Here is a 15,066-nt window from a genome sequence, read left to right on the forward strand (position 1 = left end):
CTTCAGTACAAGTCCACTTCGCACTGCTTCAGTTGCGAGTGGTGCGTCACGTTATTTTTTTTTCACGTACACTAGTACGTGCAGAGGAAGACTTCTCTTAAGGCAAGTTAGCTTAAGAGTGTAAAATGAAAACTGTATTAATGTAGTTAAGTGTCTTGTTAATCTATCTTTGTAAATGCTAACTTAATTATAAACTAATACTAACCATGTATAGAATTCTTATCTCTAACTTATCTGTAACTCTCTCTTTGATTACTCCTACAGCTGATTAGTCTGCGGAATAAATAGGTATAATGGTCTGTACCTATTTATGGATAAGAATTCTGAATATTACTATATAAAGTAATATTTTCCAAATATTAACTACCTTTAAGATAATATATTAATTAGCAACCTTTAAATTTTAATTTCATGTAACGATACACCCCGTTACAATCGATGCTTAAGAAAAACATCGAGATAAAAACCTTCCTCAGCGCGAAGTTCTTCGCGCTGAGATCAAGGCCATGTAGCTTTGTCGCACTAAATAAAGGATTTTTGTTGTTAGGATTAGTCTTTCCAGACAAGCTATTGACTAGTTCGGGCAAAAGCCACGAGGAACAAGCGCATGTAGCATTTTTAACCAAAAAGGTTAAATGGATAAAAATGTATTATTAAGATATCTTCCTAAAATTCAGATCTTGCCGATACGAAAAATTTGCCGTGTAAAGGCCTGGTGTCCGACTGTACAATGAAAATGTTTTTGAAACTGCAAGTATTATTCTTTAAATTGAAACAATTTTATTCCAGAATTTTTATCTACTTTTGTAAGATGTTAATCTTATCACAGATACTCAACGCCGTCATAAGGTGCGGTTTTGCATGCACATAAGCTCCGTTTCCTAGAAAGGCTATAAATTTGCCACGATGTTTATCGCTTCGACTGTTTATCGTCGAAAATTACATACGACTGCCTGCTTTTCGCATTGCCTTAGTATTAGGTAAGTAAAAGCTCATCGCTGATGAAGAAAAAAAGAAGAAAATTTGACGACGATTCGAAAGCGGATTTCAGTGACATTTCATGTATGCCCAGATTGAAATTAACCTAAAATCTATAAATCGAACTTGTTAGACTGCCAAACAATTCCGTTAGGAGTGACGAATGGCAACCTGAAATGGCTACTACACAGTTAAAAATTGGGTGCTGAGAAGTGTTGGTTGCTGCATTTTTTGACCTTTAAATAGGATAGTGACAACCTTTGTAAATCTCGAAACAGTATCACCAAGATTTTCAGCATATTACTTGGAAAATGAATAAAAATAAATTAGAAGTGACGTTGAGGTGATAGCCGGCTATTGTGACATCGCATCACTCTAACAAAGCTCGACCAGGTGCGTCAGTGCACTGACGCTAGCGACCTTTCACTGCACGGATGACGCCACTGCGGGCCTCGCGCGTGTTGCTCAACAAACGATGAACGACGATCAACAATAAATGTCTCCGGTCGCTGATTGGTCACATTTGTGGAAGCGTGCCACAAAAACTTTCGCGGCAGTCTCTCAACTACTTCCGCGATCGCACTTATGCATAGACATTAATCTTAGGTCAGTAAATTTTCCTTAATTCATGTATTGCCTCTCGGTGACGTCTTTAGCACGACAGGGGTTTCCGCACCCTCGCGACAGCACTGATTCTGATGGCACAGAATTGGTATATTTAGGTAATGTATGGCGTGATGCATCCCCGGTGAGGTACCACGTGCGTGCAGAAAGTTATTAAGTTTGTGGCGCCACGAATTTCTTACGTAGAAGAGCAGAAAACGAGTAAGCAACAATTTATCATGTGCACTTTTGGAAGTAAATTAATGGAATCTTCAATCATTTAATTGATGTTGAGTTTACGCATTTCTATAGAAGAGATTATGGGCGCAACGCACAGCGAAAGGGCATCAACGCGCTGTAAGTAGCACCTAAAGGCCCACTAGTTGCAGGTCATCGATTGCTCGCAACCGACTGGTCTAACAAAGATTTGCACTTCTCTCGGTAGCGAAGTGTGGACAACTTCGTACAAATAACCGACATGCATAACGTCTCCAAGAAGAGCAAATTTCGTTTCGGATTGAAGATACTTTCCACATGTTAGGACAAGTCGTGTTTCGATAATCTTATTATTGATATAAATCGCCGCGGCCGCCTTTGATTCATCGAAAGCCAGCAGCGCACGTACCGTTGTTTGCAGATGATCCTCTGCTGACGTGGCCCACCATGACTCGATCCAGCATTCGCGCGCCTAACGGGCGGCATGATCTAACCGTCAAGCTCTGATTGAAACCATAGCGATGTCTATGTTTAAAAAAATATGTCGCAACTAACTCTACCATCCTCACGCAATGTTAAATCTCATGGAAGTGCGCCATGGTAACGCCCTCAGACAGAAGGGGAAGCTTTGTTGAGTCGCGCGTGATAGGAACCACAGACGAGTAAATGATGATGTCCAAAGGTTCGTCTGCATGGACCGTTTCTGCGCTCGTTGATTTGCGTCCACTAGGAAGGTTATGCGCCAGAAACGGGGATTGTTCACACGGACGGGCCAGACAATCGGACGCGTCAGTGAATGTAGTCCCTCCCCTCACCTTCCCGCAATGGCGCCACCGCGGGCGGGCTCAAAGTCGAATCCTGTTCATTTCGCGATTGGGAGCTTTGCCGGCTACGAACCGAACTTAGACGGAGAAACCCGTGCACGAGTTTGGTCCATTTTAGGTTCTTGGAGGCAGTGACTGTCAGACGCACGCGCAGGCGATTTAGCGTTTTTTTCGGGGGCGCACGGTACCATGACGCTCAAGTGCTGGAATGCCACGTCACCGCTTCAAATGCCACCGATTGATACAAGTACGAATGTCGAGTCTTTGCTGGCTGCAGCTGGGGGCAATCAAACCGGACGTGCGCCGCCAGTGACAGCGCGATGTTGCGCTCAGTCTAACAGTTGGAACAAGGATGGGCTGGAGAACCCTGGGGAAAGTGAAGAAGACGGGTTTGACGTCACGGCCGCGACCATTGCGGCCCCATCGCATCAAATGCATGCGATGCCTGCACTTTGGGTAAGCGGTCGAAGGCGGCACGGCCGTGTTCGACCTCGTAGACGCACTGCGAGTGAAAATTACCTACATGATCACCGCCATAGCATCGACTATTATCATCGCAATAGCCCTTTATTAAGTTCAACGCCGCCAGGTGAATACGAAGTACTGCGCGAAGCAGCAGCGGTTGCGGATGGCAATTTGAACCACCGACTTCGACTTACATCACCTAGTGGCCCGCAATTCGCTGGCTGGATACGAGGCCAAGCTGCTGAAGTGCAGTGGGAAGCGCTGGACCCGAGCGTTCGGTGCGTTCGAATTGACGTGTGTAACGTGGCGTGGACTGTGCCAACGACGATTGCGCACTGTGTGGTGAATAGCGGCGCGTTTCGCTGGCGCCGTGTCTACTGGGGTATGCCCATTGTCGAGGGCTATTATGTGAATATTTACGACGTAACCGAACAGAAAGACCCGACGGATATGTTATTGCTGGCTCAGAGCGAGCGATTTGCCGTAATCAAGTGAGCACAGTCTGCAGCAGCGATCAAAACGCCGCTATGGTAGCGGAGCTCTTTTAAGAGAGCGGGTTGATCGGCTAAGAATTGATTGACCGTCTTGTTGACGTATGCACCAAGGGTCCCAGAAGTTGTGGCACGAAAGCCCTTACGAAGAAGTATTTAATGAACCCATTCAAGTCCTTGCCACGTATCGTGTTTGCGGCGTAGAGCATAGAAGTATTATGTAACAGTTTATTTCCAGCGTTTAAGCTGATATACTTACTCGTCCCTTGTAATTATTAGCAATTGAGGTCGAGAGGAATGAATCAATTGCAAGGAGCACATAAGGATCTTCTGCCAGTCTCTACTCATAAGATCCTCAGTGTCTTTTTTTCACAAGTCGAACGCATGAGCCCGGACAGGACGACAAGGTGACGTTGCATATACTCGCAAAGCCCTTGTCAACCATCCTGTTGCTTGGAAAGGGCAAGACATCAGGCTTGTGAATAAAATTGCGTTTAAAAGTGCTCGCTTTCGAATGCGACAGCCGCGCGCGTACTTTCGAAAGTTTCTTTTGCTATTGGCTGACAAAGTCATGCGCGGCTGCAAACGGCACGCTTATAGGCGCGCGGACAATGTAGGCGTGACGGAGCAGCCAGGCCATCGCCGTATGGTTGCTGTCCTACCATCTCCTCCGTTGTTTACTGCACTGTTGGAAGGCCGACGCGGGGCAGAATCGAGCCATACGAAGGTATTTAAACTGAAGGAAACGCGCAGAGACTACATAAACTCGGGCGCTTGCCATCACTTCAATGTCAAGAAGCAGACGGTCAAGTGCCTAGTCTGACATTCATGTGCAGTTGCTGTACAAAATCCGCTTTTAAGTGCCCGTAAACATTGAGGAAATGAACTGCTCCTATAAAGGGAGAGGAGACAGACGGCGCCTTCACCTCATAAGAAGGAGCTTTGGTGGAAAACCTCTAAACGCTCTTCGAGGAGCTTCTTATGCCGCAGGCGACCATCCACCCCGGGCAGCTGACACGGTAACGACAGCTTTGTGAACTTGCATTTCGATTCCTTGCTACACGAGAGGAATGAAATTTCGTGAGATTTGAAAATTTGATGCGATATTTGTGCCAACCACAGCCAGAGCCAGCAGAAGTTGGTACTCGACAACAGTCCTTTACCAGATTACCTTCATTATTATAATACACCGCAGTTTTTTAACTTGCTCAAAATCTCCACAAAAATTGACAAAAAAACATTTAATTGTGCCATCGAAATTTCGAAATATGTGTCTTCATGATAACAGAATTGGCAAAATTGGCAAAGCAGAATTTGAACGCTTAATTTTATCCAAGTTAGCGAATTTAATGATGGAATAATATCGGCTAATTTCTATATAATTTTAATTGTAAAAACGTCCAGTAGGAGACAGCCGACTAGTAGTGAAGACAAAACATCCCGCATCGAACCTTAAGAAGTCACGGTACATCCACATAACAAAAGAGACCCGGAGGCTGGGTCCGACGGCCCTTTCCCTGGTGGGACGGCTAAGAATTATTCAACCGGAAACTTGGATGTGAGAGTTTGTCGGGAATGTCAGAATATTGAGCAGGCCGAGAATGTAGGCGGGCACGACGTAATGCGGCCATGCTCTACTTAGACACACACCCTAGCACAGCGAGTAAGCGGTTTAACCAGCTTCTCTTGCGTGCAGTGAGGTAGTTGTGGTGGGCGCGTTAGCGACCTCACCCAACGCACTAAGTACGTCGGTTAAGTGTCGTCATGGAAGGGGTAATCCGGCTCCTCATGCGCCCTTGCCAAGTAGGAAGTAGTTTTCAGACTAATTCATATTCAATCGCATTAAATATAAAATACCTATTTTTACCAATTAAAATGTCATCTCTATAGATAACACTTGATATGTATTGCGAGCGTATCTTTCTAGATACCTCACTCTTCAATCAGCGTTGCTGGACAGAGGAGTATAAACGGTCACGAACTGGCTTCCGCCAGCTCCGCACGAACGACAGCCATTGTGCCGCCATCTTGTCCCCCACCCGAAGGGGAGGGGGACGACGCGCCCTCGCCGGGAGGTATGCCGGCCGTCTTGGAACTCCCCGCATCCTACCCAGTCTCTCCTAGGAGCGCGTATGGGACGGGCACTAGCTCTTGCCTCCCCTCTCCCATCGCACACGGGACGGGGGGGGGCGACAGCCCCAGACGAACCCTTAAACGTGGCCGTTCAGTCGGAAGATTCATGTCAAAGCCAACTGCTGACTTGCCCACGGCATCTTCCGTGCCCGCAGGCGTACTGTCTCCGCGAAGGGGGGAGGAGGCCGGACCGAAGGGCAGTCGACCAGGACCTCCCCTCGTCCTTCACCGCGCTCAGCCCAGTCTGCCGATCCGGCTCGCGTCCGACCCACACCACCGCGGGATATGTTCGACGCCCTAACCACAGAGATGGCCGTTTCGGCTGGTCGCCATTCCTGGACGTTTGGCGCCAGACCATTCAGGAGCTATTTTCGCGGGAATTTGCCCAGATACCGGTAAAGCTGGAGGAGCTGCCAGCAGAGCGCAAACGGTTTCCGAAGCTTACGGGCTCGGAGTTGACCATGTTCCTGGATATGTTTCGTCAATGCTTTGTACTGTCTTCGGGCAGTTACACCGAATGGACTCGTCTGGCCCATCAGCTAGGCAAGGAGGTCCTACTTACTAAGTGGGCTTTCAAGGAGCTTTTACGCAAACAGGCTAGCCGGCACAAGTGGGCCGAGGCTCCAGTTCCTCAACAGTGGTCGCAGGTTGTGCGTAAGGGAGGGCCGAAAGGGCCTGAATGTGATGTGGGCAAGGGACGTCCCGTGTTCGAGGACTTTATGTTTGATCCAGCCAAGGTTTCGGTGGAGGAAGTTATAAAGCTACGGGCTATCTGTTCGACACGTCTGAGCGTACCAGGTGCCCACCGTTTACGGGAGGGTACAGATGACGAATGGCGCATCCTCATCGGGATTGCAGAAGGGTACATAGCGTGTCGACGGATGCCCGATTTTATCCATTCTGTCCTAAACAGTGATGAGCAAGTTCGACTCTGCCGTACTGTGCAAGCCCAGGTCGAAGGACAGTTGGTTTTACATCTACATCATGGGAGAGAATTGCCCATTGGGCGGCGGACAACGCATGCCATCACGGCAAAAAATATTGGAATCTGCGGAAGTTTTGCGGGTCAGCTTGCCGGATTTGCACCGATTCCTTGGACTGTCCAAAGCGGTTAGCTACAACAGAGCTACTTGATCCATTCACTTTTATTTTTTTTCGCGAGCTACTGCCGTGGAAAACCAGGATGTTCTCGTCCCGTTCTAAGGGCGCGTGTACACGCTCGAGAATGTCCACCAGCCGGTGAGGGGATCGGTGTGGTCAGATCAGCGTGATCCCGACGGGCGTTCCGGGCATCCGAGGGCGGAGTACACTGTAACGCTTTCCAATTTGACTCGATTTGATGATATTTGACGCATCTTTGCGTATTTGCGCTTAAAGATACCGACAGAGTTTGAATTGGAGGACATGGACATATGCACCCCAAACTCCCGCACTTCTACCGCATGGAAAGTAACATTTCATTTAGCGGGATGTCCAACGTTTCTACAAGCATTGTAGGAATTCTTTGGTTCGGAACACCGATCATCGTCAGGCATCCAGACGTCGGACGTCGCCTGCAATGTCTGCAGTCGGCACTCTCGGGCACCCGGCGTCAGGGTGTCAGTTCTCGGATGCTCAACTGCGCGGTCCAGGTGGGCTAGAGGTTCTTGAGGCTGACCTCCAAGGGGTAGAAGACCTCGCCAAACCTTTCGGTAGCCCGGAAGAGATGCGACAGATGGCGCAGCGGCGTCTAAGTGTGCAGCAATCGGCTGATGAGGCGGCACAAGCTGCGGTGACGCCGGCGGCGCCTGCTGCTGCTTCCTCTCCTCCACCGGTCTCCGAGCCCCAGACGACTGGAATCCCTGGGCACTCGGTGTACACTACTCGGGTCTTGCACGAGGGGTCCCCCCCTCCTGCCCCGAAACCCCGGCCCGAGCATCCGTGGTTGACGCGCCCCAATCGAAGTGGCCGCAAGCTCAAGACCCCAGTTTCGGCTACTTCAACCAGGGTAAACGTTAGCAGCGGCGGCTTTCATGTTTTGCAGGATCTAGACTTGGACGAGCAAGAATCCCCGGCTCCATCGGGAGGAGGAGAGGCATCTGGTTCAACCCGGGAGGCTTCTGCGTCCACGCTGATTCCAAAATCGTCCCGTACGAAAGCGACTCCTCAGTTGCAACCAAATGATTTAGCACGTAAAAAAGAAGCCGGAGATCGAGGCCCGGCGGTAGTCATAGCGGGCCCAGCTTTGCTGACCCAGCAGCGACGGGAGCGGTTGACTTACGAGCGGCTCCTCAAGCAGCTGCCGGACGAGCAGCGATACCCACTACTAATAGAGCCCAAGCCGACGGTTGCACCTGGACACCTAACGGAGCTTCTTCGCATTCTCGGGCTTCGTGAGGTGGTAACACCGGCTACGGGCAATTGTTTGGCGATTTCGCTCGCTCAAGCTGTCGCAGAGTCTGCGTTGACAGCCCCTACAAAAGATCTTGAGCTCTTGACAGCCTGTATGAAACGAGGCATCAAGTGTTCAGGGCTATTAAATTTGGAGGAACAGTTTCCTCACGACCAGAGGACTCAGACCCTCCTAAACGTTGGCAGGGGATGGTCGAGTATGACACGCAAAGAGTCGGCTTCCCAACTACGATGGTTCTTGACCGACTATGCGGCCACCCCGTCGGACAGGACCTCGGTGGTGCCTGCCGATTGTTGGGGGGGGCGAGACATAGTGGGTATGGCCGCAATTTTCTTACAAAAAGACATTTTTGTCCTCCAAGGAGAGGCAGGCGCTGACAAATGGAGCTGTCGGACGTACCATCCGTTAGCGCTTCAGATTAAGGGGCGGGCGGTGGCTTCCGCTAAAGAATATCCACTTTCTATACTGGCGTGTATAGATGAGATCCAAGCGACGAAAGTGGGAGAATCTCCAGTTCCGCCTTTGGTGCTTCGATGTGAGGGCAACCTCTATTCGGCATTACTTCATACGGACGAGGGGGGCGACTGGTTAAACCTGACGGATTCATTGAACGAATCGAAGGCAACGATGCAGCAGGGACCCGGTCACTGTCAAGAGAATAACAAAACCACAGCTGGGCAGCAGTTAGAGGAGAAGCGCTCCAGCAGCATGCCGTTGGTGGATGATTACCAGCCAGCCAGTGGGTGTCATACGGATCTCGTCGTATACAACGCGGGAGACGCAGTATCACCGCTGCCTTCGTCTCCATCCTCCCAATTAGCTATCATGCCGGATTCTAGTGCAAGCGTGGGGCCAGGCAGGTCCTCAGCGGCTCGCAAACGGGGTTTCAGAAGCTCCCCTCCTCTTCTGGCGGCGGACGGAGAATCACTTAGACGGACGGAATCTCGCTTCTCACAAAAAAGGTCGGGTTCGGTCAGATGTGCAGCAACCTTTGTTAACAGATATGGAAGAAAGAATTGACCGTGATGACTGGCCCGAGCTCTGGCGGTCACTTGGTGTCGAATGGCAGGCTTCGGCCTGCACACCGTACCCGCTGGTCTACAGCGACCCAGCTGAGGGGGAAGCGGCTGCACGTTTGGAGCCTGAGATGCTACTACATCACTCCCGCCGCTTTGTCTTCCCTGGCGAGCTGTTGGATAGTCTAGCTGACTCAGTTTTTGTACTATGAACAGAACGCTGGCGCCAGGAATGCTTATATTCGGGGCTGTCAGCGTACTGCCAGAAGGTGACGGATCAACATACGGCTACTTGGATCGACCAATGGATTGCCCGTACATAACTGTGCCTACCACCGTCTCGATTAGCACCCCTCCTTGACAACTCAGATGATTGGCGGAAGTTTCGAGAGGTCAACTACGCAGCAGACGACATTTTACGCTTGTGCGACCCACGACGACGACGTGTTCGCCTGAGTCACCACGTACTCTGCGCCATCATGTTTGACAGCGAGATCTTCGCACTGCTGTGGACGGGCGTGAAACCGCAAAACACTCCCGAGCTCCTCCAAGGTCATTTTCGATTGCTACACACGAATACAGCCTACAAGGACGCATATTACTTATCCGGTGGAGCCCAAGTGGACTGGTGTTCGCTAGTTAACTTCTTTACTACGGCGCTGGCTCCTGCGGAGCAGCAGTTCTTGCTCGAGTACTAAGGGCAGCTCACAGAGGAGAACTTTACACAGTATCGGAGATCCAGTCCTTGACATGGCGGACGCATATGGCCGTCATCACATGGTTAGGGACTGGCCGACTCTGGGACTTCACGACACCCTTGCGTCGGCAGCGCGAGCGGTAGACCTATTCTATGTACCCCAGAATGTGCGAGTTTTTAAAAAAACCGTTCAGGACAGTTGGTTATCGGCGTGGCGTCAGGCGCCTCGAAGACTTCGCCCGCAGGCTTGGTGTTTCCAGGAGACTCACGTGCGCACTCAAGATGAGGCAGCGGAACTGCGATTTCGCTGGGCCCGGTTGTGGGGTCAACATCTGAACCCACATGCTTCAGCTCTATCATTCTGGAGTATTGGATCGTCCAGCTGCGCTGGGGTTGCCATCCTTCTCAGCCCCCATGCTGCGGGTTTGGCTTCGGTCTGTCAGCTGGAACAATGGTCTACTCGGGCTATAGCAATTTCTCTTGGAGGAGATGTTCTACTCAACGTTTACGCACCCATATTACGGCACGAGCGGGAGGATTTCTTTACATCTCTTATGGACTGGGAACTGGACGCCTCACGTACTATGCTAGTTGGAGACTTTAATTGTGTCCAAAGTCCTCTGCTAGATAGATTTTGCTTTCACCGGTCCCACAGGTCGTAAAGCTCGGCATTGGACGCGGTCATCGCGAAGATGGGTTTGGCTGATGCGAGAGTGCTCAGAGAGCATGCCGATGATGAGGGTTCTGGGGACCCTACCGAACATTTTACGTACTGGAGCGGAAACAGGGCTAGTCGAATAGACATTTTATGTGCCCGCGAGTTGGGTAAGTCGAGTCTCATGGGTCGAGGCGCGGGTGCCACCCAATCATTCGGACCATCAGGAAGTGGTGTTACACTTGCGCGTCCTCGGCGGGGATAATACACCTCTTTGTGGTCGAATTGTGAATTATCCGATTTTATCGTCTGACCCCGGCAGACTTATTACTGAGCTCATCGAGAAAATGGACGGAATGGCTATCGGACAGGGTGTTTCACCACTGACGTGGGACCGAGATGTCAACCAGTGTCGTCAGTGCATTCGACATGACGCAGGCGACCTAAACAGCGCCGTACGAGGTCTCGTCGCCATATTCGGAGGCGAGCAAGACGTAACTTAATCTCTCGGCCACAAGTTAATTCGTGCAATTTGGAAGAAGCACGGCAAGAACATCTTGTACGGCTAGGTCAACGTCTGGCCAGGACATCTGACCAGGTACGATGGTTTTATCGCAGAGTGGCTGATTGGGAACGCGATCACACCGTCACGACCGTAGCGAGGCTCCACGGCGCACTTTTCTCTCGCAATATGACCATCGCGGATAAATTTGCTTCGGAATGGTCTACAGTTTTAGGGGTCGTCCACTGCAAGGATCCCAGCCGATACTTACCCTCGTCCATCCGGCGTTTCGTCAAAGTTCCCCCCGGCAGAGTCCTATCGTCCGTCGACAACCAGACTCTGTTGTCTGATTTTACGGAAGCAGAAGTCCTAGCAGCCGTCTCAGGACTCAGCCGCCACAAATCGGCTGGGCTTGATGGACTGAATTATGATTTTTACAAGGACACGTCGGCGCTTTTAGTCCCTGCGTTGGTGCAGCTCAGCAACCTTATCATGGCTGGCGCTGATCTCCGCCCTCGTTTCTGAAGGCTTTGATTATTCCTTTGCGGAAGAAGGGAGACTCGGCGGATGCGATGGATTACAGGCCGATTTCTTTGCTACAAACCAGCTACAACTTTTTCGCCAAGGTGTTGGCGACAAGATTGCAGCGTAAATTACCCAAGGTTATTGGCGATTCCCAGCAAAGATTCGTTCACGGCCGCCAGATGTCAAAACTTGTCATGATGATGCTTGCCCAACTCGCGTCGGCAACATCAGATGCAACAATAGAGGCCGTCAACAGCAAGGTGATACTCCTGTTGGACTTTCGCAAGGCTTATGACACGGTCGATCGTGAATTCATGTACGAAGCCCTGCGACTTTTTGGATCTGATGAGAGATATGTACAGCTAATGACTAGGCTTCATGCTGGGACTTCGGCCTCGTTCCTTGTTAATGGAGAACAGTCCCGTCCGATACCCGTCATCTCTGGCATTCGTCAAGGGTGTCCGCTAGCTCCGCTCTTGTTCCTCATCGTGGTGGAGATATTGGGTATTGCGGTGCAACAATCCCCGGATCTGACGGGGCTTCCAGTACCGGGCGACCATCTAACTACGCACAAGTTCTCGGCGTTTGTTGATGATTCAACAATTTTTCTCGCCAAGGCCAGTCAGCTTGACCAGGCGCTTGCACTGGTCTCTCGCTTTGGAGAGTTGTCAGGTCTTGAGGCTCAACCATCCAAGAGCAGACTTATTTGTCTGAATACGGCAGTACAAGTTTCAGACATGAAAGGAATTCCTGTGCTAGGGCCAGCGGAAACGGTGAGGTACCTGGGCTACGAAGTGGGTACATGTGACTTGCATAATCGTAATTGGGCGCTACGTCTTCGGAAACTTCAACGACGGCTAATGACCGCTTCCCGAGTGGCAACCAGTGTGGAGAATAGGGTGTTGATTCTAAACTCCATCATCCTTCCGTCCGTGCTGTTTACGGCAGCGGTTTTTGACATGCCAGAGTGGGCTCGACGGTCTATTCAAAATCTCTACAAACAATTTTTGTAGGCTCATGCAACTACAACAGATGCGAGCCGTCATAAGGTTAACCCAGGCTTGCTCTTTGCACCTAAAAGGCAGGGGGTGTTGGTTTGGCCTCTTTTGATGTGGCCATCAAGACGCAACGAACTAAGCACGCTCTCCGGTGGCTTACGCAAGCTCAGGACAAGAATTTTGGTGCCTGGTGTACCTGGGCTTATCAAGGTCGGCCGAATTCTTCGAGTTTAATACTCCATCACTGGTCTCCGATACACGCGGGAGTTCCCTGTTTTGTGGCGCCGAGTAAAGATTTTTGGTTCCATGACTTAGACAGACTACTGCATCCAACGGCTGCGCAGTCCGTCATGCTAGGGGACCGGGCCCGAACATTGACTCCGACGCTCCTCCAGGGTGCAAGTAGCTGGTGGGAGGGGGAGGATTGGGTTCTGTCGTTCCATCATACGTTTCCAGGACTGTCGGTGCCCGTCGATCCCCAGCAGGAAGCGCTGAACCGCTTCTGGGGGACCTTGGGTTGGAGCACTAACCCGTGGATCCGGGATGTCAAAGGCCTACCAATGAGGGCCTCCGCCTACGACCGTATTGCGACATGCACCATCTCGGACTTGCACATTCGGCGGACGGGGCCGGCGGAATTTATTTTTTACATACGGGGCCGGCAGGACCTCGCTCTATCCATCACTCGCAACCCAAATTGCGGCGTTGGGCGACGACAATTTTGCTCGCTTCTCCATCTGTTCCCATTGAAGCGGAACTAGCGCTGGAGCCTCCGTTGTCGCTTCGACATGCACCTCCATTTCGGTATGATTACGTCTGGTTGACTGTGCAACCGGGACGTGTGATCGGGACACGTAAGGGGCCCCACGCCTCAGCAGACGGATCTATTCATCTGCAGCAGAGTGAAGATGGTATTCGCTGGTTTTTCATTTCGTCACTACCAGAGTTGGTCACACCTTCAACTGGGGATCGGTCCATCTTGGACAGGAGAATGCGCCACCACGGCGTGGTTTTTTACTCTCATCCCCGCCATCATCGCTTTCCTTGGGCAGTAGCCGAGACCGTCGGGAATCCGTACATTCGTTCGAAAATTTTACGGCAGGCCTTCGCGCTTCACAAACGCCAGCTGGCGGGCGCGTTGGTACCGCTGGTGCAGCGTTAAGAAGCCGTCGTTAGCCAGTATCCGTGGCAGCGAGCTGCCGCCCATCAAGGTCCGTCTCAAGTGTGGCGACATTCCAATGGCCTTTCCGACTATCAAGTCTGGACGTGCTACCGGATCGCCACGAAGCAACTGAACCTCTACCATGCCGATCGCCACGCGGACAATAGTTGTCGGGCTTTGGCAGAGTGTCACGGCTGTAAAGAATCGTCGGCCCACATCTTTTGGGAGTGCCCCAAGGCTCGGGCGTGCTGGGGCGTGCTTATTGGTCATTGGACCGGTGAACGGGACGAGCGGCCGTTGAGAGCAAGCCGCTTCCTCGGTAGTGAGAATCGTCAGGCGCCGGTTTTACCGGCCCGACAGAGGATTCGGATCCATAATCAGCTCCCGGATGACTTGCAGGCGGGGGTCGCTGCTTGGAACAGGATTTGGTTTCTCATGAGCAGCATTTGTCTGTCTCACTAATGGAGTGAGCGGAACGACGCTGTCTTCCGAGGGGTGCAGTCGACAGCTTCACACAGCGCAGCGCGTTTCTGAGAGCTAGGGCTCCGCCATCTTACTGCGTTGGCGAAACGTGAACATCGAGGCCCTGACACAGCGGTGGTCGGGGCGCTCTTACATACCTGTTAAGACCTGTTTGCTCTCGAACCTCGGGACGGATCGGTGTCTTCAGGCGACAGCTACGACGCGCTACCATATCCGGAGCTTGTGTCCTGGCTTAGGAGGTATCAGACATCTTGCACATAAGTTTATGTTAATAGATAGTCATGAAATCTCTCAATCTTTCTAGATACCTCGCGTAACGGATGACGCTAGGCGTCCTCCCTCCTAATGTGAATGCACCTATGTGCATCACATGCACAAGGGTTGGTCACAAATGTGAACCACACCCGAGTGCTGGGTCTAATTACTTTAATTTTAGTAATTGAGCATCCCCTTAAGTATACCAAGTGTACCTAACGGGAATTCTGTAACATTAGAGCAACTTTAGCCCGTTACAGAGAAGAAGGTTCATTTAATAAGTCTTCTATCGAGGGAACGCAACCATCAAGTACTAGCACAGCCAGTGAATGCGCTCTCGACAGATAAACATGTGAATGACCAAGTACAAGCTTGTGGCAAGCGAAATGGACGGTCGCCCGAGCCACGTCATCCGGATGGCTATCATGACAAGGGCAAGGCTCGTCAAAATACCCACTTGTAAAACCTCCAGTCCTTAGAGCACAGCCCAACCGCTACGTAATGGATGGTTCTACGCAAGTCTTGTGCACGGCATTAAGAACCAGGTTTGGCGTTACGTGGGGCGTGACAAGTTACGGTGGAAAAACTCTTAGCGCGGTCTAAAACTCGATTCTAGCCAAACGGGAGCGACTGGCACCACATAAGACTAGATACCTCAGACTGAAGCAAGC

General features: G+C 51.0%; 2 protein-coding genes across 2 annotated transcripts; both read left to right on the plus strand.

Moving 5' to 3' along the window:
• Positions 1 to 2,810: 2,810 nt before the first annotated feature.
• Positions 2,811 to 3,581, plus strand: CCR75_005845 (uncharacterized protein; the record flags this gene model as incomplete). The annotated part of the gene is made up of 1 exon (XM_067963919.1): positions 2,811 to 3,581. The coding sequence occupies one exon, from the start codon at positions 2,811 to 2,813 to the stop codon at positions 3,579 to 3,581; it is 771 nt and encodes a 256-aa protein (XP_067815929.1).
• Positions 3,582 to 4,091: 510 nt separating this feature from the next.
• Positions 4,092 to 4,400, plus strand: CCR75_005846 (uncharacterized protein; the record flags this gene model as incomplete). The annotated part of the gene is made up of 1 exon (XM_067963920.1): positions 4,092 to 4,400. The coding sequence occupies one exon, from the start codon at positions 4,092 to 4,094 to the stop codon at positions 4,398 to 4,400; it is 309 nt and encodes a 102-aa protein (XP_067815930.1).
• Positions 4,401 to 15,066: the final 10,666 nt, after the last annotated feature.

This window comes from Bremia lactucae, linkage group LG16 (assembly GCF_004359215.1).
Source record: "Bremia lactucae strain SF5 linkage group LG16, whole genome shotgun sequence".
In the NCBI taxonomy this organism is placed as follows: Eukaryota; Oomycota; class Peronosporomycetes; order Peronosporales; family Peronosporaceae; genus Bremia; species Bremia lactucae.